The 27,035-nt window shown below is 40.7% G+C and overlaps 1 protein-coding gene across 14 annotated transcripts in view; it reads right to left on the bottom strand.

Moving 5' to 3' along the window:
- FHOD3 (formin homology 2 domain containing 3) overlaps positions 1–20,346 on the bottom strand; it is a 377,817-nt gene extending 357,471 nt beyond the window's left edge. For 8 of the 14 annotated variants that reach the window (XM_032118846.1, XM_032118829.1, XM_032118847.1 and 5 more), the window contains exon 1: positions 19,809–20,345. In XM_032118846.1, the coding sequence (XP_031974737.1) occupies positions 19,809–19,973 (165 nt within the window). In that variant the 5' untranslated portion in view covers positions 19,974–20,345. Of the gene's footprint in view, positions 1–19,808 lie in introns of all 14 variants that reach the window. The other 6 variants (XM_032118819.1, XM_032118873.1, XM_032118882.1 and 3 more) reach the window with 3 other exon arrangements.
- Between the last annotated feature and the right edge of the window lie 6,689 nt (positions 20,347–27,035).

The following is a 27,035-nucleotide window of genomic DNA, read 5'->3' as shown; positions in this document are numbered from 1 at the left end:
CTGTCTTCAAACTTACTTAGGGTATACTTGACCACTCATCCAGATCATCAATAAAGATATTAAGCAGGACTGGCCCAAATAATGAGCCCCAAGGAACATCACTTGTAACTGGCTGCCTACTGGTTTGTAACTCCATTCACCACCACTCTCTGGACTCGACCACCCAGACAGTTTACCCATTATTATTTCAGTGCACACACTGTCCTCTCTTGAAACACTAGTCTTTCTCTATTATAAGGTGCAAAACAAGGACTGAGTATTGGGGATGCATTCAAAAGGCAGTCCGTGAAAGAGGAGACAGTTTTGAAATTCACCACAGGTGCTTTGCTGCTGTAGTTGGTTGGTGCATGGCCATGGAAACCCTGGGCACCCAGGGGCATTCCTGTGGCTATGGATACTCACTCTTCTCCTGCTTGAAGTGCCTCTGGATGACCTTTCACCTCCAGAGCAAAAAATAAATTAAAAAAAAAAAAAAAGGCAAGAGGCAACATTCAAGCATTCAAGCCCATTCTGGCAGTAGTCCAAAGGACAAAAACCCAAACAAAACAGAAGCCAACAAACAAAGATCCACAGATTGAAAAACTGCTGACAACCTAAGTAGCAGGAAGTTTTTGATGATCCAAAAGCCATTGTGAAGCCCAACTAAAAAGAAAACAACAGCTATGGTTGCTCAGCTTGGCCAGGAATAGCTGACTCAATCATCCTAAAACAGGAGAGGAATGAACCTTATTATCATGCATGAAGAAGGTTCAAAGTAAGAAATTAAATATACAGTTTTCCCCTGCATAAAAAACAAAACAAGCCAAAAAAACCCAAAAAAAAATCAGAAAACATTTTCACTAAGTGTCAGCTCAGTGCAAAAAGCAACTGTGCACACAAGACCTTCCTACTCTTCCTTTATTTTGAAAATTTTACTTTAATTTCTGCAGCAGAGGCATTCCAGGTTTTGCTTTTTGTGTCCTTTTTTTCTGAATCATTTCACTGCTCTTTGCTGGTAGAGCAAACATCCTGCTAGTTATTAGGTTTAAATTCATGCTTCAAACAGTTTTCAGGTTATTTGGTTTTAGACAGAGAAATAAGCCCCAGATGTTTCACTGAGAAGGTTTTCCACCAGGAAATTCATGGCCCTTCCAGATGTCTCAGAGATTTAATAGTCCAAACTTATTTTTTCTTCATGACAGGCATGAATATGTTCTTTCCAACAAGTTGCTTATGAGATTATTATAAATATATCCATAGGCTATAGGTGCAGACTGCACCAGATGGATTTGGGATTATTTGAAAGAGTGAGCAGCAATTAAATCTTCCTAGTCCTTGCCTCTTAGAAGTGTTTTGCATATCTATATCCTTGTTTGGCATACTATGGCAAGCAAAATTTGACAGAAAGAATCTAATTAAAAAATACATCATCTCCATTTGTAATTATGTGAAGTAGGTAGAAATGAGGGCTGGTTTTCATCTCTGTAAACTTTGGACAGTCTTGTAGCTTTAATGATGTGCAGACCTATCTTTTAGGTAGTAAGATGAAGAACCCTAGATGATTATTTATTTCAGTAGCCAAAATTCATGTCTCTCTCTGCTTTTCCTTATTGATAGGTAACTTTTGGATGTCTCGCAGGCAGTAACTGCTGCCATTTCTCCCCACCTTTGCTAACATTGTCTCGGTAGCCCAGTTATCAGCCACCTTCCCTCTCAAATTGTTTGTCATGTTAACATGACCCAGTTAAGATATCAGAGAGTGCTCTGACATTCAGGCCTCAGAGTTCCTACTTCTATTTCAAACCTGAGGAAAGGCTCACCATCTAAGAAAAAAACCCTACTTCTCTTTGCAGCTTTGTCTTTTTTGCCTGAGACAGTGGCACAAGAATTCTAAAACAAGCAATGCTGGGAAGAAAAATTAATACCGCATGCTTTTTTTAAACAGGAAATATGTCAGCTGTCATCTTGGGAAGCACTATACAAGACCAGGTTTGCAGGTTTATTTAATGTACTCTTGTTGGATTTTTCTGGCAGCAGCACCTCCTACTTCTCATAGTTATACAAGTGCAATTCCCAAAGAAGATACTGGAACTCTACATGGCCACCTGTAGGAAGACACAGATTTTGCACACAGATTTCTTAGATGGCCACAAAAATGTATTGAGAAATATCAAGCAGGGAGAGATGAAGGTTCTGATTTTTAGGAGCAAACAAAAAAGCGTTGTCAGTGAAACAGGAGTCATGTCTCTATCATACTCATGGTTCTACACCAACTTCTCATTTACACCATAAGCACAGATCTTCCATAAATCTCCATGGAATCATCTTCAATACCTCCTGAATCTCAGAGCAAAGCAGAAAGCTCTGCCAACACAATTTAGAAGGATTTGCTTAGAGTATCTTCAGAGCTAGAGCTCTGAAGGCAGTCTTGTCTCAATTAGCTGTTTTTCCTGAACACAAAGAGAAAAGATAATATTTAACTGATGTATATTTTTTATAAGACCAAAAGTACAAAGCTGTGTCTTCAGCTGCACTAACAAAAATTTTTTGATTTTACATTCATTGGAGCACAAAACACTTCTAATAAGAGAATTAAACCTATGAGATTTCTCTTTTTCTCTCACCTTTTCCAATTAGACATAGTGTTTATGATATGAAATTGCATTATGTTTATAACTAGAAATTGCACTGATGAGTAACTGGATGAGTAACTGCAAGCCCTATGCACTAATAGAAAAGTTAATAGACGCAATTCATTTGTCCTGACTGCCCTTTCAGAACCATATGAAAATATTGATTACTAGTGAATAAACAGTCCTGCTTTAGAAACCACTTATTAAATAATTGGGGTGGGGGATTGTAAACAGCCTCGGGTATAGATCTGCAGTCAATTTCTACTATACTTTGCAATTATTACATAAGTGGTAACTTTGTCCTTATGCTGGAGGGGAGTCACAGCTCAAAGTCCATCACTGAAAACAAAAGCCAAGAATGCTGAAAATACATGATAGACAGAAATCCTGCACGTGAAGCTTTGCAATTTAAGCTTATGTTGGATCTCTCAGCCCCAGCATTAGGCTCCCCTCATTAGCTTTACAAACAGTGGATTAAAGGTCTCAGCTGTTGGGCATATGCAGTAACTTTTTCGTCAGTACTTTTTCAGTACTGAGATGGTCTAAAATGCAAAGATATTTGTATACCTTAATTGCCCTGTGAGCTGTGGGGGTAGTAGGGTTCCCTGCTAAGCAAAGGCAACCATTCACGCATGTGTGACAGAAACAGCTCTCAGTCACACTGTCTGGTGAGACATCAAACCAGAAAACTGATTCCATAAAACAACAACAAGGCTTACACAGCACAGAGGGTCCTATTGCAGAAATGCATATAAGAGAACAGCAGTATATAAATGCATAACATGCCAAAGGCTAACCCAGGTACCCATACTTCCCTCCCACTACAGCCTTGGTTGGAATTTAGCTCCAGGTGACACAAGTCAGTTGAGAACAGTGGTACATTTCACATAAAACATTCAAGAGATTATTCTCCCCAGCCATAGACCTTTTTGGAACACCATGATCATCTTTCAAAGGGTGCAATCAAGTCATTCAGCAATTTCCACCCCAGAAAGATCAGCCCTGATTGCTAAACAACGGTGTCATGATGACAAGTTGACCCTGCTTTGGCCTGAATAGACATAGTGGTTGCTGAAATCTCAACAGGATGTGAAGAGAAATGAATCTATATTCATTACTAGCTATGGCTGATTTTCTGCTGGGAGGGTTTTTGGTTGACAAACCACTCCGCTGAGCTACCCTTAAACATGTCCAGCTTCACATACTTCTGTGTTCTTTGGTAGCATTTCATTTGTTTGCAAACCTAAACCAATACAAAAAATGCAACAAATTTTATGTAAAGCCTATAGCAGTTGTTGGATGACTGTTATTATAAGCCTAAATGATGGCCTGCAACAAAACAATCATTGCAATACCAAATAGGGGTATTTACTTTTTCCAGGAAAAAGAAAAAGCAGAAGAACTACCAGGTTCAATAGACAAGCATAAACCAGAAGCTGCTTATTCTTATAACATGAACACTGAATAATTTGACAGCATGATCAAAAGCCACTAACAAAGAGGTAAGAGACAACAGAAGTACATAATCACAAGAAAAAGCAGAAAAAAACATGCATACAGGCACTAAATGTTCATTCATCATTCACTCAAATTATATCTACAATATATTTGAAAAAGGTACCCTGGGTTTGAATAGTAAAACAATTACTGTAATTTACACAAGGATAGTGTTACCACAGAAACTTACTGTTTAGGCCATTATTTCACTATAAAGAGCTCTCGGAAAAATACCGTTTGACAATCCAGCTGAGCTGCATATTAAGGCCATACTCATGGCCCACTATGCCACCACATCCAATTCATGATGATTCAAACTTGCAAGAAAAATGTCTCCTCTGACCCATATCTAGAAAACCTCAGTGGAGATAGCTAAGCAAGTAGGAAAATGGCTTTCAAGTACCAGTCATTCACCACTGTGCTATGGAGACACACAGGAAAATACCAAAAGTAATCATTATAAGATCTGGAGTCAAAGTTTTAGCCAACACTGTGTATCAAGAGCATGGAAAAAATATCCCCACCTTTTGACAACTGTCTTGTTACAATCTGTTAAATAAGACTAAAATTAACCAAAATATATTTGCACTGAGAGAACCTTATGTATCTAGAGAGTCTACATATGTCACTGCATATGCCAACATGATGGGTTCATTCAACAGCAAGTATTTTGCAAACAAATATCTTCCCATCATTCATTTTCTACGGTCTCTCCCAAAAACTGAAGGTAGGTCAAAAAATCTTGATCTCAAATCAAAAGTTTAATTTAATATGATCTCTTTACTTAGGTTCCCATTTATATGTTCCTTCTTTACTTTCTTTAATTTAAATGACTTGAATTGAATAGCAAAAATATATACTGCTTTTTAAATCAAGGTCTTACTCATTAATGTAATTTCAAATATCAGTAACATTCTCACAGGAAACATGACAGTTAGAAGACTCTTAAGCCCATTAAAAGAAGTACATCCCAAAGGGAAGTCTCATTAACACCTTCCTTGTGGGAATGATGGAACTTAATATTCCAAACTAGGGCGACTCCAGCTTGAAGCATGGGTCATATTGTCAAACATCAACATTGTCCTGTATGTTGGATTTCTATATTTAATACAGATGTGGAATGGTCCACATTTAACAGCGACAGCCCTCTCCTTAGAGGTGAGGAATGGAGATATAGATCCCTTCAGGCAAAGGAAACTGAACGTTGGTGAGAGCCCTGTTCAAAAATCAACTGCTTAAGCAGGTACTGACATGACTACCCTGACAAATTCTGTAAAGCTTTTCATCCCAAAAACTTTTCCAACAAGCATTCAACTAACTACTTTCAAACACATTAGGTTTACACTTGAGACAAAAAGGTCTATCTAGATAGATACAGTTTTATTGGACTAACTGGGAGTTTTTAGTACATTGGACTAGTATATTAAAACCATGGCTTAAATATGTTTCACCTAATATATAGTAAAAAGCCGGTTTTCCTCACAGTAACTTTAGACACTTGCTGCTCTGACACTGATGAGACCATGATGTAAATATAATTTTTCCTCCAGACAAATAGAACAGCTGGATACCAACTCATTTGTGAAATGAGTTGTGAAAGTTTTCTCGGGAGTTGGCTGAAATAAAGAAGTTAGTTCAGGGAAGTTGGATAGACTTCCAAAGAAGAATTTAAAGACAGCAAAATAATTCCCCTGCCTCCAAATCATAAAATAATAGATTAAGTACAAACCTTCTTTATTCTGAACCAGAACAAAACAAGGTGCCAATAAAAGACTGCTCATCAGCTTAGTACTTTGTTCTGTATGACTTTAGAAGACTATGCTAAGGTTGTAATATAACACTCAAAGGAAAACTACATAAACAAAACAAACTCTAGAATCTGCAGCAGTAATGTTGGTATTTAAGCTTCATGCCAATTTTGCCATTAGGAGATAAACAGTTGAAATGCTTCTCCTGGAATCTCAGGCACTGCTCTCCTCTATCAACCCACCTGCTCCTGCACCCAGAGAGACAATGGTCCATGCTCCAAAACCTCTTGAGTCTCTGGCAAGATGAAATGGCTATTTTCCAAGACTAGATACAGGAAAGAAAATGTGTTTTGCATTATTAATTTTATACATCTATACAAACACAGATTTACATCTGAGGGTGAGGTAGGCTTTGTCTGTATTACAAGGGTTTTGTTTGGTTCTGCCTTTTGGTCTAGCACAGTAGCTCTACCAGTTCTGCCCTTCTATACTGATGGGCTTCAAAGCTTCAACTCTTCTCTACTTCAAACAGAAGCTCTTCACTCAGGGACCTCAAAAAATTAACAAATCATCTTTATGTGACACACTGCAAGCACCTCTGCAACTAACAGTAAGTGTTTCTCAACCATAACTCAGGAATATGGATGGGAATACACAAGGCTTTTAATATTAGGTTGTACTGCACGGTTTAAACATAATTTCATTACTTGATTATCCTTTTGTTAGCACTGGAGGTTACACCCACACCCCTTTCATAGATGGCTGTCCAGAAATTGATTCTGAGAATCAAGCATTTACAATGCTATTTATGGGTTTTAAATAGCCCTTTTCTTGAAAAAGAACACACTTTTCTTCCTCTATTACCTGTGAGGAGTAATAGCGCAAGAAAGGAGCAGGCCCTGGTTACTCAAGACAGTTGTCCCACGCACAAAATGCCCATCACCATGGTGTCACCCATCAAGTGTAACAAAGTAGTTACAATCAATAGCCAAAATCTGTCTCCTTGAGGAGGCTGACTCACAGCGACTCACAAACCCACATCAGTTTTAAGCTGAGCTTGTGCCTTCTGATAGAGCACAGGATGCAATACTGAAAAGCAGAAGGGGGATGGGTAGGAAGAATGGGACATGGCACAAACCATATAGCCTGCTTTGCTACACAGGCCTTTGTAATTGCCCAAACACCTCCTGTGTTTGTATAAACATTCTGTGGTTGGGGATTTGCACTCACCTCCCTTCTCCACAAGAAAAACAAACTAAACACAGTCATTAGCTTCAATAGCATCTGATTAGGTAAATAGGGTTTTCCGTTTCCATTAGTAGCTCATAAAGGCAGACACTAATATGAGCACCACTCAGGTCACTGCCCAGCTTTACAGTCAAGCCAAAACAGGTTCCACTGCAACAGCAAACGTGAGTCAAATTCACACAACTCTGCTGTTACAGGCTACGGTAAGAACATTCAAGCCAAATCACTCAGACTTGCTCAAGCAGCTAATTAGAACTTCTCACAACAAATCCCATCAATATTTAAGAGATATCCAAAAATAAACAAGGGGTTTGGTTTGCTAGAACGGATTCTCCTACAAAGTATCTTGACATAACACCCATTCACAAAGTTACAAGTGACGAAGTACAGTCTATAAGAGATACTAAATTTGGCTAGCAACCTGCTCATAATTGTAGTCTTGTTTCTGGGCCAGGAAAGCTTTATAGACTTTCTTGTCTTTCTTATCATGCACCCTCACCCTACTCCATCAGTCTTTGGTTGTCTCAGAAACCTGCCTTCAGAAATAACTTGAACCATACAACCTATTAGTAGCCACATGGAAATACAGCATGAAATCAGTAACTTTATTTAAACTGTCAAACATCCAGCTGGTTAAAAAGTACCACGGGGCATGGCTTCAATAATAACCTCCTATGAGTCACCTACAGAACACACTTCAGTCTTGACTTATTTTGAAGAAATGGACAAAGAATCAACATGAGAAAACAAGGCAGGATTAATATTACTTTGATTGCATCTACGTAGACACACAAATGTCCAAGAAAGTAATCTTTTTACAGTAATTATTTGTAGCTTATTTTCCCTTCCCTGATATTAACAACTCAATGCAGAGACTGAGTATCTTCATCCCATGCTAGCTCCTTCAGAGGAATTCATTGAGGAAAAAAGGTTGGGTTCTTTTTCCTTTTAAGTATTTCTTCAAGCCATATTTTATGAATTGGTGCTTAATTATCTCAGACATTTAGATTACTGTTTTTACTTCAAGAAATCTAATTTGGTGGATGAAGAACATGAAAGCATAATTTTAATCAATCTCCCTTGAAACTTCTTAAAATAACACTAGCTGATGAATACTCGCAAGATAGTAAGCTATTTCCCTCTTGTCAGCTGCATATATCTTTCTGAAATATTTGTTGGAATATCAATGACAAACCGTAATAACATAAAGGAAGTAAATATAGCTCAACTTACACTGCACTGAAAAATATTTCTAATCTCCTTTTTGTCACTCAAATCACACCTAGCTGTAATGATTTCCAAATGCTATGGTCTATCACCAGTGGCTTTCCCACAGAAGCAACATCAATCTAAAGAATGGGTTTAAAGCAAGGACATTCTTTCAACAGCCTACCAGAACTATCGAAGAATAGCATAGTAGGTCATTTATTTGAGCTGTAACCATGTGAGCCAAATTCATCAAGTTAAGAAAATACCTTCTTCAAGCATTAAATCCTAGAAATCATGGGACAGCATTCTGCCTATGGCCTTTGTCAACTTTTAATTATGTCATGTTACCAACAGACTGCCAAAGCAGAGTGCAACTGATAGCACACAGCATGTCTGAGTACAGCCTATTTTTAGCCTGCAATTCAATCAGCGCTCTTACAATGGCAAGGATTAAAGTCCAAGACAGCCACGTTGCTGTATATAGGCCAATGCAATTGCATGTTGAAACATGTTGAGAGAACGTGGTGGCAAACTGGAGTCAATGTTGGGAGAAGCAGCACCAGAAAGGCAGCTGCTTCATGGTAGCCAATCCCTTACTGGCAAAGCACACACTCCCATCTCGCCCATCGCTGTTAATAGACCACAAAGCAAAACATTAAAACAAATGACAGTTTTACCCCAATTCCTTGCAATGTGATTTAGCGCTTATGAAAGACAGACAACATTCTGGCAACCTTGAAAATCAATATCCTTCTACCTTCATTGGCAGCTGTTCAGATGCCTTTAGCTTTGCCAACGCTGAGCAGCCCCTTTCAATCCTGCCTAAGAATGCTGTCAACAAGGAGACAACTCTGTCCTCATCCTGTGCTCTCCTGAACTCTTGTGCTGAGGTAGCAGTTACAAAATTTGCAAGGATGCTTCTAAATATCTGTCTTTCCTAACACCAAAGAAAAATATTTTAAATTTTCAAGCCAAAATACTTTCACACATTCAAGTGCAAACTATTATTTAAAAATGTAACACTCTTGCTGGGTTTTTAATCTTCAGGAGTCACATTTTCAGGCTCTTCCCATCCAACTATACAGACTTTAAAAAAACTTTTGAAAAAAGAACCTTGCTGCGTAACAGACAGCATCAGACTTCAGACCTATAGGATCTAACGCTTTGAGGCTATCACAACAAAAAAAAGGTGACACCACAATGCAATCACTTATTCTCTAGGATATAGTTAAATGAGTCATCGAACAGTCAAGGCTTTCATACACTAAAACTGTGGCTGAATACTAATCAACGATGTGAGGAAGAGTACGGCTGTGTTCCATTACCACCTTCCCAGGACCATTAATCTTTTTTGATACAGCCTCTGAAAAGTAGCCTAAACAGTATCATCTTTATACAAACGACCATTAGGAAATACTTCCTTCAAACCCCTTGATGAGAGAGAGAAAAAGACTACAAGGAACACGCGCCTATTCTGAGGATTTTCAAGCTAAATGCACATATAAATTATGGGCACATCTAACTAGCAAAGAAAGAATTCTGTATATTGAGATAATTCTCTCCATTATAACAAGCTTCCAGGTTTCAAACTTACTAAAGGTGGTCATTTCTCCAAAGGGCACATTTTTGAGTGTTGATCACATCTCTTTAGCAAACTGAAATGAAGGCACGAAAAAAACCAAATTCAGAGTCTCTGAATAATAAGTTCAGAAACTCAATGATATGGGCAAACCCTAGGCTTAACATAAATTCACATTCATAACTGGTGGCTTTTTCATCCACATTTCAAAACTAAGCAAAAACAAAAAAAGATCCATTAAGAAGACAGAAAACGTAAAGGCATAATTCAGCAGCATCCAAACTGAGAAACCCATCTTAAGTCTCAGAAAGTATACTTCTTTAACTTCTGAAAGATGAGGATTTTCTTCCACCGCTTTCCCCCACAACTCTCAGCTTTGTCAGAAAAATTACTTTTTTCTTCCCAAAGCTCAGTCCAGAAAAAGTGTAACTACAGTAATGCACACGTAAGGCAGAGTAACATCCAGTAAACCCACCATACAGTAGCTGAAACACTACTGCAGACAATTGACTTTTTAATTAGGCTAAAAAAACCAACAATTGAAATCAGCATCTAAACAAGAACACTTTACTGTCTACAAGGCAAGTATAATAAATCTAAGTGCATTACTTCCAGTATTTCAAGCTCACTTCTGTGCAAAAATAAAGGGGACAAAACCAAGCAAAAATAATGAGGAATATTGTAGTATAAAATGAAAGCTGTACGTAAGACACTACAGGAATGATCAGCTCACAGGCAAACAAAACTGTGGATACCAAACCCGGAGGAGATGCATTTCTTTCTACCTTCTATAGTCACAGAAAAAACCACCTCATGTATTATAATCAAACCAGAACAAAAAAATTCACAGTAAGACGAGAGTCCTTTAACTGTGACCAGCAACGATCACTGCAATACATTAATCATTTTGAATGCTAATGCAGGATAAATCAGTCATGTCTGTCTGAAATAAAATACCATGTTTCACTTATACACTGCTTTTCCACTTGTGAATGAAGCCTGCCTGCCTTACTTGTAGTCACTGGCATTACAGGCCGCTTGCATTTATAACTGAAGCTTGAATCAATTAGTACCATGGTAGAGTACTTGAAAAAGAATGATGAAAACACTAAAAGAACACATGTAGAGACTGAAAAGCACAAACTGTAATTTAGCAGCACCTTTTCTTCCTCAGGAACAGAGTTTTTTTTAAAGACACCCGTTTTCAAATCACATTAAAATTTCCTATAAAGATGCCTAAAGGAAGGAGTTTGATGAAGTGTGCCTCATGAGGGGGACTTCAGAAATTCAGAAAGCCTTAGGACCAGCACAGTTTCACCCAGACATACATGAATCTGCATCTCCTTGGCACTCATCACTATCAAGCTTCCCAGTCCTTGCACCCTTTTGAAAGTGACCAACCTGAAAAAAAATAAAAAAACCCAAACCGAAACACAAAGAAAATCCTGCAGATTCACTTACTATTTATACACAATAGTCAGACAAAGAGGTCCTTCCTGCCTATGAGGCAGGGCAGCACAGGCAAACCTCACAATTTCAGGAATCTGAAACAGGTATCCTTAATTCTCTGCCTGGCAAACCTGGAAGGGTCTTCCCTAACAGAGACACCAAGGCCTCCTATAAAGAGGGCAAAGGACTCAAGATTTTCACAAGCCAAGTCCTTCACAATGCTAGAGCTGAAGGGGAAAATAACAACCCTTTGTGTGTGGAGTCAAAGGTCATGCTCCAGGGCCAGATGCTGCAGAATGGTAATAAACAGAGCATAGATATGTAGTTTTTTCAAATTCTTCACTTCCCATAAAATGCCAAGTCTTTCCAAGTACTAGAAGTCTATTTATGTCTGCCCCATAGCTAGAATGGGTTCATCACCAGCAGTTGGAGAAAACTCAGAACTTTTATTCCACACTGACAAAAAACAGGCACAAGTCCCCATTTGGCATTTCACTAACACAGATGAGATTCCTGTTGGTTTCCTGATTGCATACTCCACTTTTCTTTCCTTGCAAGCCTTGCAGTAACGAAGTAAGAAAGCAGACACAATGTGCTTTTTCAACTATGCCTTTACCTGGCATATGACCCCTTAGATAAGCAACCTGGCTGGCACAGCTATAAGAGCTGCAAATGCCTTCTTTGCCAGCCCCCAAATAATACCAGGTGGTTCACACTGAACATGCAGAGAAACCCCAGAGACAGAGTCCAGGGACTTCATCTTCTCCTTGCCAATAACACAACCATCAAAAAAAGCCTAAACACAAAATCGACAGGCATCTCACCAGCAGCCGGAGCAGCTGCTTTACCTCTGATGCTGCTACTTGTGGCTGCAATAGTATATTTACAATTCTAAAGAAAACACTTATTTTCTCAATTTCACTTACAAAGACTGAAGGGCTCATTAGTAAATCTGAAGCAACTAGCTTCAAGGAACAGCACTGAAAGAGCCCTCATTTTTATTTTTTAACCAATATCAAAGTTACTTAAAATTGTATTTTTAACTGGCGCAGTCTGTAGCCTCTAAAAGAAAAGACAACACAGAAACCAAGATGAAGGTAAACTTTCTTTCTTTCCTAAATAGGGAAATAGAAGCTATCTGTAAGTGCATTTTATTCCAATATAATCACGCATGCTGTGTACAAGAGGAAAAGTGTATTGGTTTATCTGTATCACTACAGTTAAAGCAATACAACTGCACGAGATACAGCTTACTACTTCTGCAGCTGATGAACACAAAGCTTCAAGCTGTACACAATCCCCTGCTACAGCATGTAATCACACATACCTGACTTTACTTTGTATTACAACTTGTTTATTTACGCAGCTTCTTCTTATCATCCTAATATCAAGAGTTTAACTGTTAGTAAACACAAGACAACACTGTCCAAGTTTCATTTTTAGAAGTATATGTGCTTTGTCATAAAAGCCCCACTAGAACTACAACTAAAAGAAGACAAAGCTGCTTTTTCAGTCACCCCATCCTTTCTGTTCAGCCTAACGATCACTACCATGTAAAATGATGACCGATATGACCAAAAGATTAATAATAATACATTGCCCATGTTTAACGATAGCAACTAGGCATGAAGGACCAAAATTAGCAATTTTGCAGGTCTTTCTGGAATAAAATAAATAAATGTCCTCCTCACAAAATAGATAGAGGGTCAGTTGAGAAGTGTGACTTCCAAAGTCAAGTAGTCATACTGAAAGTAAAGGAAAAGGTCTCTAAGCCTTTTTTTTTTACATTTCTTTTTATTATTTTAAAGCATCCTTAAAATGCTGGGAATGACAGAATTGCTTCCTTTTAACTGTTTGGAATTGGAAACTGCAATGTATTTTTGTTGTACATACGTGTTAAGCTGATTACATGGACAGTGAACTTTCAAATTTTGCTCACCTTTACTTCAACAGTTCCATATGCCAGATGGTTGCAGATGTTTCTAGGTAGCTGGGCCTACTAGAAAGCTCACTGCTTACTATTGTTCCAACTTGCTCCACTGCTAAAAATATGTAACAACATTCCTTGCTGTCTTATTAATAACTGTAATACAATATAAAGTTAATATAACACAATCCAGGTTGTGTGGAAAGTGATGACAGACGTTTAAGTAGCTGGCACTCTTTCCTCTGAGCTGGTAATGAAGTAATATCTTAGCACATGAGTACAGCCTACTGAAACAGCACTTACCAAAGGAGCTGTATAGCCCCAGCCCAGACCACTTGGGGTCACTGAAAAATACAAAACACCTTTTGAAAGAGTAGAGGTACCAACCTGTCCTGGCTGAATTCCAGACAGAGAAGTGGACTGCAAAACCAAGCAGGGTTGTCATAAGTGATAATGTGATGGATGGGTGAGTTACAGCACAGCTGCCTTGCATATATTTGCACAAAGGTTGTAACGCTCATCGTCACAACCCAGTGAGTGAGATCAGACAGAAGGAAAAGGGACTGTCATTTACACCCTAATACTGGAGAAGTAGGATGGCTGTGGACACACTAGGAAAACTTTTCTTAAACATTGTGAGAACTTTTGTTCTTATTTAGAACTACACAGGAAGAAGAAGAGATTGCAATATGCCAAGTCCCACATCTCTGACTATTCCTTCACCAACATAGATATGAACTGCAGTCATCTTAAGTTTCTTGCTCAGTAAATCCACTAGTAATTTTCACACAAGAAGAATTTGGATGAAATAAGGTATCTATACACTGCTTTTGAGAGAAAACATCAAAATTTGCAAAACTTGCAAGTATGAGATTTGTCATAGGATAACACCAAGGTTGGACTTCTTCCTAATTATCACCTTTCTTTGATTAAGAACCTCCAGGAAACACAGGGTGATGTGAGTTTCCAGAGGCTGCATGTGACCAATCACTGATTTAAAAATTAAGTGGAATCCTGAGAACTACCAGCACACTCACTATTATTCTTGACACGGAGCTCCACGAAGACACTTGAGCTGTGATCAGCCAAACTGAGTGACTTGCAAGAGAGGTGTCAAAGTCAGGAATCTCTGGGATAGATCTGTGCTCTTGCTTTTACAAGACAGCTTTTAAGCCTAGATCAAACAACTGAACTGAACTACAACTTGTCCAAACCGTAACTTGTCAGAAGAACCTTGCAAGAATTTCAAAGGCATCTTACCTTAAACTGCCAGAGGTAAAGCCCAGCATTTGACAATTACTTTGTATCTGTTCTACAGGTATTTCTTCTCCTTTGAAGGCCCACACGGCAGAAGACAGTACGCTGTTGGAGACTGAGAAGCTTTTCACAGTTGTGCTTTAGGGCGGGTGTTTATACTCCCCCAAAAAAGTGTGCTTCACGCAGGACTCTGATGCAGCTTGTGCTGTCAAGTCAGGAGACAGAGCAGTATCCTACCCTCCTCTGCCCTCATAAATAATTGCCTATAAAATTCAAGCACACGTGACTGCTACAGGGTCAATCTCTTGAAGCACAGGAATTTGTCAGCTCCAGAAATACTTGACTAGGGTAGGAATACTTTGGAAACCTGTTGGAAACAACCATTGTGTTAAATTCCCTCTTCTCTCAAAGGATGAAAAAAGGCTGATGTCCACCTGCCTCAGGGAGAACACGAAAGACCTATGTGTCTTGACAGCACTCAACTAAAATATTTCCCAGTCCTCAGCAGCGACACTTGCAGAAGATATCAGCCAGTTTCCCCTAAGTGTGGGTTCATTTTCCCTAGTTTCCATCTTCTATTCTTCAGGTCCTATTAATGACATAATGGACTAACCCAAAAATGCTCTCCCCGGAGAACAGATGCTCTATTTACCAGTACCTCCATCAGGATCAGGATCCAAACCATACTTTCTTCTTTTTATGTCTAGCCTCTACATTATTACTTAATGCCAAGGAAACCCAGGGAAGAGGAGCCAGCTGGTAGGTTTACTGCTCTCAGAAAACCTGACACCGCTGCCAGGATATAGCCTGGCACAGAGTTCAATGCCAGAGCTGAGCTCCATGCCAGGACACAACCAGTGGAACAACCCCTGCTATCAGTTTACATCACACCATGCCTCAGAGTGAGCCCTGACTTTAATGCAGGGCTAAATCACAGCAGCTGAAGACGGAAATGTGGATGGCTTCTTTATGAATGAAACTCTTCAATCCCTCTAGTGCTCACCGGATTTATTTGCTTATACCACTGTTTTCTGAATTACACTGTTCCTAATTACAAACTCTTGAACAGATTTAAACACAGTAGTTGTCTCCAGTTTTCTCAGAGGGAACAAGAGGTCAAAACAATTATCCTTATGACACTATAACTCTCCATCATCACCACCAGTACACCAAATGCATGGAAAGGGTTTTTTTTCGTTGCTTTCCATTGTCACACAAAGTATATAAATTACGTTTTCTTGATAAATTAGGCAGCGTGATGTCTTATATTATTGTAAAGATGTATTTCTTACAGAGCTGCCCCAACACTGAGGACTACTGTGGCATGTGAAAACAGACTATGGCAACATACTTTGCACGCTGTAATTATGTGAATAAGTTATAATGAAGAATATTTCTAAAAAAAGCACACCACTTGACATCGGCCATGTATATATAGCTGCTCTCCTGAGCGACCCTATGTCAGCAAGTCATAAGTATCAAGTAACTCAAAGCAATTCAAAACCAACAAACCCAATGTACCAAATTAGATTCAAAGAGCATTATTGGCACTGGGCCTGAACCACAAATTTAGACCCAGTTTTAATTTTCCCAAGGTTCACAGAAATGGGCAAAAGGGACATCTGAAATCAGAGTCCAAACTAGATCCAGTTCTACTTCATACAACAAACAGTAAGAGTGACCTAAAATCCTCATAAACAATAAAAGCCAAATTCAAAATGGCACCTTAGGCAGCCAAATCTACATAGCCAACCCACAAAAGCTCTGCAACGTGGCGTAGTTACTCAGCAAGAATTTGTAGATGTGGCTAAAAATACTGTAACAGAATTTATGGTACTTCATTGCATCGTCAACTAGGATGGTGTGTTATCATCTAGAACCAAATCACTCACAACCATGGAGGATGGCTGAAACAAGCATTCCTGATGGCAGTGCCCTGCCCCATGAAGCTCAGTGTGCACACCAGACAGAACTGAGCACAACCCAATGAACAGCAAGCTGCAGTAGAGAAAGGTATGTGCACAGAGAGAAGCAGGGAAAAAAAGATGAGGGAGAAGGATACAATTCGGCACCCAATTCCAAGTGAAAGAAAGATTGCAGACACTCTTCTTAGCAGTTTTCCCTATCAACCAGCTTAGGTGCTCCACATTATTCAGGGTGGTTAAAGACCATCCCAGACATTATGCTTGGAACTCAGTTTTTTAACTTCCTTGCGAACCTCCATAAGGATCTAAAAACATTGCTGCTCAGAAGACAATTTGTAGATCTAGACTCAAGTAAAATTGTAAGTTTAAAGAAAAAAAGTAGTAAAAACAACATGTGAAATTGAGCTGTACTTTCAAAGAACTAGATTGAAGAAATCCTGCCCTTTGGAGTCAAGCTAGAACATCTGTTGGTTGCAAAAAAGCTACTAATGACATACTACGACAGGTCTTAACGTCAAAGCATTTTTCGTTTACTTTTAAAATGGTTTTCTTAATAATTGTCTGTAATGTTTAACTTACAATGATTTGCAATATACAAGCTGTTTTACTAACTACAAAAATACCACCGTCACCACACTGTCGTCGTTACCAATTTCAAGACAGCAATGGCGAAATCTGACCCCACTGAAGTGAGCTGGATTCCTGCTACTGACTTCATCCTCTCAAGTACATCCCACAGCAGCACATCATCTACAAGATGTGCAAATCATCCAGTGATGTGAAGGCAACAAGTTGGCAGCTCTGTTCAGAGAGTAAGTGAATGTTCATCTAAGTCAAGAGATGGCAACTTAAAACTTGCTGGATAAAAACCTAGAACTGATCATTCAAACCTGCTAGCAAAAAGGCCAACAGTTTATAAGACTTCAGAAATTATTTAGACATTGATGTTCCTATGCATTTCATCACTATCATAGAAAGGCTTGGGTTGGAAGAGACCTTAAAGTTCCAACTCTCCTGCCATGGGCAGGGACACCATTTGAGCTAGAAACTCCTAGGTCTGCTTCAAGATATTTTGCACTGGTCACCGTGATGATACTAAATGGACCATCAATCCATTAGCTCACTAATTTTCAAAGTAATAAATCAATCAAACCTCTGATGTGTCAATGTGAACCGACACCTGAATTTCAACCTATGCTCTGCTTTGACAGCTGCATTCCTCTGGGATCACAGAGTTTGCCCTGATCTCTGGGTGAAATGGAGCAAAATTCTTCTCATTAGTCAACTAATGTGGTGTACTTATACTGACCAGTGAATACAGTCTTGAGGAAAAGCTGCAGAAAGAATATGCCCACCTCCCAAAAAGAAAACAGAAGAAAGCAACACAGATCAGTTTATTCTACAGAATTATGGGCACAAAGATGTAATGCCAAACACAGAAGTGTTGCCCTAATTGCAAGTGCAAACAAGGAAATATGCTTTCCTTATAATGAATAAAGGTAAACAAGTCTAATCAACACTTCAGGTTTTTTTTTACCTTGTACAAGCCAAGAGATAGCCAAGAAACATAGTCAAGGAGCTCTAGAAAGAGGCAGCGGCTCTGCAAACACAAAGGTAACTGTAACCATGTAAGCAGATTTCAATGAGCCTGCCTACACCCTCACAACAGAAACAAAATATTTGGGAGAGCCAGAACCTCAGATTAACAAATCACTGGGCCAGGACTTGACTCTAGCAGAGCAGCTATCTTTCAATAGCCGGCTTTACACCACCTCTAGGAACACAGGCCATCTCTCACCCAAAGTTTGCAAGTCCACTTTCCAAACATTAATTAAACTTGAGAAACGCTGCATGCAGAAAGACTGGGCAGGAGTTAAGCATATAAAAGTGGTCATGGATTTTGGACGGCTCCTAAAACACTAAACCAAGGTGGTGGTGGTGTTAGTATATAAAGTTATAAAAAATTGCCAGGAAAGTATTCAAAGCAAAGCAAAACATAAGGCAGTGAAAATGAGGTTGAATTAACGCTAAATCCAGATTTAAAACTATCTATTTACTTCATCAGGTGTCAGAATTCATCCTGCCTTTCTTTTAATTAGCTCTAACTCCAAAAAAAAAGCCTCCCTTGAAAACAATGGGACCACTCTCTGAATTGGGGACAACTGAGCCCATGAAAACAGAATTGACCCAGCACACCAAGAGCTTCCAAAGTTTTTGTGCTTTAGGCAGAGCTCTGTTCACTGGATGCTGTATCCTTGGAAACTATTATGCAAGGAAGCCGTTCTACAAATGCAAAACTTCTGTCTGCTACATGAGCTTTTCTCTGAAATACTTTTATGGGGTTTTGGATATCCTTAAATCTAAGGGGACACACAGCCCTTTGTCATCTTCCCGCAGGCTCCCATGAGCATAATACAACAAGTGATGTTAAGAGAGTATTTTCCTCCCACTTCATCACAGAGCAAATAAAAGTTTTACAACTTTTACTTTGTAGGAAAAAAAAAAAAAGTGGGCATTTTTTCCTTTCTTCTTTGGTGCACTCTGCAGAACTAATGTGCAGATACGAGATAATAATGAAAAGACATTATTATTATGTCAATCAATGGCATTGCTTTGAAAACTAAAAATTCAAGGCTAAAGCTCGGGTGCCTAACTTCAAGGACAGAGCTACAGATGCCAGCACATGTATTAGAAGAAGCATGCAAGAAGAGATAGGTAAGACAAGGGCCATGCTGCAGTTCTTCGCAAGAGGGACTAACAGCACCGATTGTTTCAAGGGCAGCAGACACTGCTATTTTTACCAAAGCCCCGGCTGGAAGTGCCTGGCTCATTAAACCTCACCACGGCAAAGCCCGGGTCCTGCCGGCGCGGCCGTGCTCGGCGCAGCCCGCCTGGCCCGACACACCACCTTACCCGCAGTATCCCCAGGTACCCAGACAACGCTAGCGAAGGGCAGGCACCGAGTACTTGATACCCAACTTGGGCTTTGGTTTGATGAGGATTTTCTTCTCCTGGGGAAAGCGTGAGGCAGCTACAGCTAAAGCAGAGACTGTAGCTGCCCTTGAGGGCGTTTGGGAACACAGGAGAGCAGCAGACGAAACCCCTCCGCCGTCTCCCGGGGCCTCTCCCCAGGACTCACGGACACGCCGATACTGCCGGGACGAGGAATAGCGCTGGCGGGGGCACGGGAGCCGGCGGGGCAGCCCCGCCGCCGGGCGCGGAGCCCGGGCTGCCGCCCCGCAGGGGCCGGGGGCCGCCCGCCGGCCTCTGCTCCCCGCTGCCGGGCTCTTGCGGGGAGGCCGCTGCCCTTCGCCCGGCGCCCCCCCGCCCTCACAGCCCCCTGCCCTCCCCCGGTACCTTCTGCGGGGCGCGGAGGAGGCGGTGCACCCCGGCCAGCTGGGTGGCGAGCGGGATGTCCTCCCGGAAGGTGTACAGCGGCGGCCGGGTGGGCTCGGGGAAGTTGGTGCTGTTGAAGGGGTCGGTGTCATCCAGCAGCTGCACCCGGCATACCAGCGTGGCCATGGCGCATCCATCCACCGCCGCGGCCGGGCGCGGGCGGGGAGCGGCACCCCGAAGTCACCGGCACCGAGGTGCTGCCTGCGCGCCCGCCGCCGGCTGCGAGCGGCACTCCCTTCCCCGGCGCAGGCTGGCCGGCAGCCTCTCCCCCCGGCTCCCCGAGCGAGCGCCGGCCGCCTCACAGCCGCCGCGCCTCGGGGAGGCGGCCCATGGCCCCTTCCCCGCCGGGATCCACGAGTGCGAGCGCGCTTCAGGCCGAGAGAGGAGGAGGCGGCGCCGGAGCCGCGGGACGCGGGCAGAGCAGCAGCGGCAGCAGCAGCAGCTCCCCCATTCCCGGCCGCTGCGCGCCGAGCGGGCAGCGGGAATGCCGCGGCCGGCACGGGCACCCGCCAGCGCCGCGCGCAGGACCGGCAGCGCCCCCGCGTGGCCGCGCGGCGCCGCCCCTCCTCCCCCGACCCGAGGAGACCTCCCCGAGCCCGGCGCGGGAACGGGGAACGGCCGGGATAGCCCCCGCCTCCGCCGCCCGGCCCGGGGGAGAGACACAGGCACGGAGAGGGAGTGAGGGAGAGCGGGCGAGCGGGCCCGCCAGCCGCGCCCTCTGCACCACCCTTGGCTCCCGGCAAAAGGGTGCGTGCACTGAGCTGGGTCTCGCTGTCACAAACATCCCAGATGTCCCAAATCTTCAGTGCAGTATTTACCCCGTTCCAAACAGAAGCTTTAAATAATACCTGCTTAACAAAAAAAAGTTTTAGAAACTGACCTGAAACCTCGGTATTCGACGCAAGATCGTTTTTCAGTATTTGTACAAAATCCTTTCTGCCATTAGAGTTATGCGCTCTAGAGCATAGGGCCTGGGCAGACTTCCCACCCCACACAGGAGACTGCCTGTCTTTGCATCTTGGCTCTCTCTTGCCTTAGGGCTGCTCTTTCCTTCTTTCAGGGGAAAGTGGGGACAAAATGCCAAGCCCCAGAGCACTTTGTGCTCTTCGAGGTGAATCTGCGCTCTGTCACCCTGTCTGCAACCTCATTGCTGGGCATTCAGGATGCACACCCTGGTCTTCACTCTTGGGGGCCTGGGGTGCAGGAAAAGAGCCATGAAATAAGTCACAGGTGAAATACAGAGAATGAAGGGTGTCGCTGTCCTGGGGGAATGGCTGCATTTGAAAAGGCTGAGCATCGGCCCAAGGGGATGCACCGTGCTTTAAAGCCGTGGTTCATAACCTTGCATCCTTCACAGACTGGGCTGTGGGGCAAGATCTGTAGCACTGTGAGAACTGGGGGATTTACCACAGAAGTGTGTCTTAGGCAAGAAAGTATGACCTGAAGATCATAGTGTTTTCATGAAGCAACAGTTTCCTCCCGAAAGGATTACTGGCTCGGGAGTATTTGTCAGAACAGAGGTGAAAGGGGATTTCTGTCCACATGTGTTCTGTCCTTCTCTTTCTGTTATTTGTGAGACTAACTTGTCATGATTCAGCTTTGCCAGCAGTTACACATATTTTCAGAAAAGAGAAGTTGTATGTGGTGAAGTCCTCGTTGCAATTTTTGCATCTAATTAAATTAAATTTCCTATTTTACAAAGAAATCTATTTTCACATCTCCCTTAGTAACAGGAAAGAAGTTTCTAGAGAAAACAGTACTGCTGTATATGTCTGCTTATTTATGTTCTGTATTTTTGTCACCATGTGAAGCGAAGATTAAACAGGGTATTTTGGTTTTCTGAATCATAATTTACTAAATTGCCATTCAACTTCCATTTTTGCAAAGCAAATGTCTACATTTGCTGTTAATCAATCGTTAATATGAGGTGGCATAAGATTGCCATCCTTGCTATTCATTGGATTAATCCTGATTTTTTCTAAATTAATATATGGCACTTGCTTCATTGCACAGGCATTAATACTTAGAGGGCAGTTTTAAATAAATCATGGGAGCCAAGATTTTGTGTAGAATCTATGTGACAGCATCAGCTTATCTTTCCTCCAATACTGGAAAATGAAAACAAAGGATGGGTGCAATCCTTGGAGCTAACAGAGATCGGATAACTCTGAAGCTCAACATCTAGCCACAGACTCTAAATCCCGTAAGGAAGAATTACACCTTGTATATTATGATCTTCAAATAGATTTCCAAATATAAGGTGGCCAGTGGAGATAAATTTTATGACCAGGAAGGAAGAAAAATAGAGCAGTACAACCATGAAAGGACCCTGAGTTAGCTAGAGCTTTGAGGTGCATCTTTTTATTAATTGCAAACACCCCCAAACCACTATATACCTATGAATTTTAAAATCTGGGTTTTACTTGAATTTTAATTCAATTTATACAGATAGAAAGAGAAAACAAATCTGCTGGATAAAACAGAATAACATTACAAGGTCTGTGAATGTAGAGGGAGAGATACACACCTAAATTCCACATTTGAATGGTTTCCTACCTTTCTACATATTCTTCAGAGGCCTTCTGAACCTGCAGTCTCTTTCCACCAGCCTGAGCCAGGGCTGTACATAGTTTGCTCCCTCCTCTTCCAGTCACCAGTTTATGCTTCTGCTGCAAAGCTGTACCTTTGGAAACTCCTTTCCTCACACACTGCCTGCTGTGCAGACTGAAGGAAAGTGCCCTCTCCTCTCTCCTCTCTGCAGGTTTTATTTATTCAATGCAGCAGCTGAACCAACGCAAGCAACCTGACTTTCCTTCTCACTGTTCCGCTACAGCTTTCAAATGAATGTGAGATGACTTTTAAAAGACCTTAACACAAATGAAGACCTCAAATGCAAACAAACAGATACTGCTTGTTAGAAGTATCTGTGACATGAGGCACCGTGGGCATTGCGCCTGGAAAGACAGAGACATGACAAGAACAGCCTAAGCGGTTGCCTCAAGCTATTCCTCATCATGGAAAGTAAGGCCTTCTCAGACAGAGAGAGAGCATTTGCATGCTGAACAAAATCAGCACTCAGGAGCTCTGAGGAATCATCAGCAAAGTCCAGCCTGTGTTCCTTGTGCCTTCAGTGGTATCATGGACAGCCCCATTCCTGGAGGATGCAACTGAGACGGGCTGTGGTACTTGCTGACCTTGGGGTCCCTGACTCCACCTTGCATGCCCTTTCCATGAAAACAAAGCTTGCACACTATAAAGTTCAGTTTCAAGCTCCCAAGTTTTTTGTTTTCTGGCGGGTTTTTTTTCACAAAATCATAAGGGGAAAATCCTTCATGTGCACTTATTTCTCAGGAATGAAACATAACTTAGGAGTTTTCGTTTAGGGCTGTTTTATTCATCTTAACTCATCCTGTTATTGGCATTTCTTAGAAATACATTGTTGAATGAGTTAAGATGGTGTGTCAAGCTTAAATTTGAATTTCATTATTGCTGAAACCTCAATGTTAAAATAACATGGGTTTTTTTTGTGTTTAATTTCCTCTTTTTTATTAAAAATAAAAAATATCTATTTGAGGGAAAGTTATTGAAAGCATATTCTTTAACCCAAAGACCACCCAGAAACAATGTAAATGTGTATTTAAGCAGTTTTTAAAAAATGATACTAGGTATTGGGAAAATTGGAAGAGCTCCACAGGAATATTATTTTTTCTGGTATATCATCATATCAATACAGATCTAGATGCATGATTGTGAGACTGAAGTCTAAGTATGTGAAGTGGCCAGTCTTTTGACCTTATCTCTTTCTTTTGGACAAATTGAATTGCTCCCCTAATTTTGTTGTTTGAACTTCAAGCCAATTTTATTTATGGGAGAAAAAAAGCGATTTTAACTTCCACAATTTATTCACTTAACATAAATAAAGCTGAAAACTAGCAGTCTATTTGGTAATGGTAATCAAAATGGGCTTGCAAACCACTGGAATTAAAGTATGATAATGAAAGTGCTGACGGATCCTTTACTGTAGTGATGGGAACAGTATTTCTGCCTTATCCACACTATAATCTGTAAACAACGCTCCGTTCTCTTAGTGAAGTGTGGAGAGTGATTCATTCTCATTGTTAGCATGGACGGGCAAATAACCTGACACACTTCTCAAACAGTGGTGTGTAAGTGAAATCCAGTCTATCACAAGACCAAAAAAAATACTGTGGATTTTGGCCTTCGTCATCCAAGGATCTCAAAGCGCTCTGCTACCATTAAAGGTAGCCTGCTTATTGCCACCCTGCAGATGGGGAAACTGGGGAGCTGACAGGTCAAGGATACAACGCTAATATGATTTTTTTGTTTGTTTTAACTGATTGCAATGGAACCTGAACTGGGTGTCATATGACTGGATCACTGAAAACATCCACTGTCGCAGTGACCGCTCTCTTCAGCCCGGCCAGCATCTGCGGTGTGCGGCAGCAGTGGGGAGCAGCCGAAGGCTCCAGGCTTTAAAGCTGCTCCTCTGGAGCTCAGCTCTGCCCAGGGGAGCTGAAGCTCCAGGCGCTGTGGCTGTCAGCAGCCCCGACGAGGGAGAGGATAGAAAGTTGCGGGGAGGCTTGCCTTTGGATACAGTTTCAGGTTCATGGCCCAAACGGAGTCCAAGGAGCACAAGCACCCACCAGATCTGTGCAACAACTTATAAAGAGAGGTGTTACAACGGGGACGGCCTGACAGGGGACCAATTCCTATTGTTTTCTGTCCTAGTATGGCAAATTCTTTAAGGATCCCCAAAAATTTCAGTAATTTCCTGCCCAGTAGTTAGCTGAAAACATAATTTTTTTTGGCTCAGCAATGGATGTTGATTGTTTCTTTTCAGTGGGATAAAGAATAAAGCATAGTCATTTTTCTCCATTAGAAAAGAGCACACGAACTGAAAAAAACCCACACGAAGCAGTGAGAATGGCTGTTAAGGTGCTTCTTATTCTTTGATGTATGAATTCTGAAATAAGGTGACATTGTTTTTATCAAATATAATATTATCTTGCTAGTATAAGATCTTACCATAAAATTCAGCTAATCAGTCTTTCTTGGAAAATGAGAAGACAGTGCCATGGATTACTTTACTTAGCAAGTAAATTATATTTTCAGGTGTAATTTGTGTTATTGCTCTTTTAATTTTTTTTTTTCCGAAGCAGAAAAGCTTGTGTTTCACACACATTTGTACAGAAAGCCTCTATCATTAGAGAGCTAAGGAGAAGAAGGAAACGGGGATAAAGTAACCTGCTTACAGACATGCTATAGCTGTGGTGGCCTTTTTTGCATTTTCAGCTCTATAGGAACAAGTGCCAGACAAAAGCATTGCAGACATGTAACAGACAGCAGCCAGGAATGTGGTGGCCATTTGCTGGCACATGACCATAACTGAGAACTACTGAAAAACTGTCAAGACCCAGTTCACTTTTAAAAGTGTTCTCTACTATAAGAATACCCTCACCTTGAGTAAAACAGTACATTTCAGTTTGAAATCTGAGCATCTGAAATTTGCTTTAATTTGTCTTTTACCATCAGCATTAACCCACTGATTAATTGTTATCACATTACCTCATATCTTATAAAAGAATGCTGGGTTTTGCCATGTTGACTTGTATAAATTAACTTCGGAAGAGAAAAAAAAAGGGTCATAATTTTACATTTTGGGTTTCCACTTTGTATTGGGGATGCTCATTTGATGCAATTTGATCCAGAAACTGGGAAGGTTAAAAGAAACAGATTTTACAGGGAAAGTGTTTATGGAAAAAAACAAAAACAAAACCACAAATGCTTGGTGTGCTTGACAGTTTATCAGTCCTTTTGTCAATAAAATGAGCTTCTGTAGCTTTAAAACTTGTCTTCATAGTCAGACATTTACACCTTAGGTTAGTTAGCTGCTAATTAAGATACTAGTTAAAATATATTTTCCCCAGTTAATGTGCACACATTCAACAAGTGTGTTCCAGGATTGGACCAAGAATAAATATTTGTGGTTTGATGAAAACACAGGGGAGTGTTCGTATCAACTTTTATAAACAAGTGAAGTGACTGTAGATAACCCAGCATTATTTATTTTGACGTAAAGGGTCCTATGCTGATATAAACATCCTCAATGCAAAATTACTTGTGACTGGTTTTGTAAACACTAGATCATAAACAAATTTCTGGGGACAGTTAAAACAGGAGAATATTAATCTTAGTGACCAATGTCACCTCCCCCAGGAGGAAGAGCAGGAGACTTCATCATAAGAAACTGCAAGATAATTTGTACATACCCTTTTAATGATAAACACTATTCAGCAGATGATTCTGTATATTCCACAACAGTTTTGGTTTCAAATATTCTTCTTTCATACACTTTTCTAGGTTCATATGTTCCTATAAGTATAAACAATCCCTCCTTTCTTGAATGCAGGCATATACTTGACCTCATGTCGGTTTCACATTAATAAGTTCCACAGGATTTTTTTAAATCCTTCCTCTTCATCATTTTGGAATTCCCCTATTTTCAATTTTCTTTAAAGCTTGCACTATCAGACAGCTGCATAGATACTGATACTTTTCCTTTTACAGCTTTCATTGTTTTAAATAGTTTTTCACCTTTTTTTTTAATTCAATCCCTTTGTAAAATAAACATGTCTAATATTTTATTCCTTTTTTCAAATGAAAATTTTACATTCCTGTGCTATTTTTTAGTCTATCTCTGAGCATGCTGTATGCTTGGCTTGTATTTTGGGGAGTGGAAAATTGAAAATTGGACAGAGAATTGTAAGAGTAAAAAAAACTATAAAGCCATTGTAATGTTTTCTGTATTAGTTTTTATCCTATTCTTTATGCATCCAAATAGTTTTATTTATTAAATTTTTGGCTTTCCAGCCCCTGGTGTACATAGAGCAGGAGTTTCTGAGTAAAGTAATGCTATTTTCCTGGAATGGGCACAGTTACTATAGAACATAGTAAGACTTTGTAGCAGATGCATACTGCTTCTTCCAATGTATAGCAGAAACACATTGTGTATTTTAAGTTTTCTGAATAATTTGTTGTAATGCCTTGTCTTACCTCATCTCTCTTGTGTACATCAATCTGCTTATAAATTTGATTATAAATATTTGTATGCATAGGCAAACAGAGAACTCCTGCATATCCCATACTTACGGGAGCAATTAAACATCT

This window comes from Corvus moneduloides, chromosome 1, assembly GCF_009650955.1.
Source record: "Corvus moneduloides isolate bCorMon1 chromosome 1, bCorMon1.pri, whole genome shotgun sequence".
NCBI classification, from domain to species: domain Eukaryota; kingdom Metazoa; phylum Chordata; class Aves; order Passeriformes; family Corvidae; genus Corvus; species Corvus moneduloides.
The sequence above is the reverse complement of the archived record's forward strand: the minus strand, read 5'-3'. Positions and strand labels throughout refer to the sequence as shown.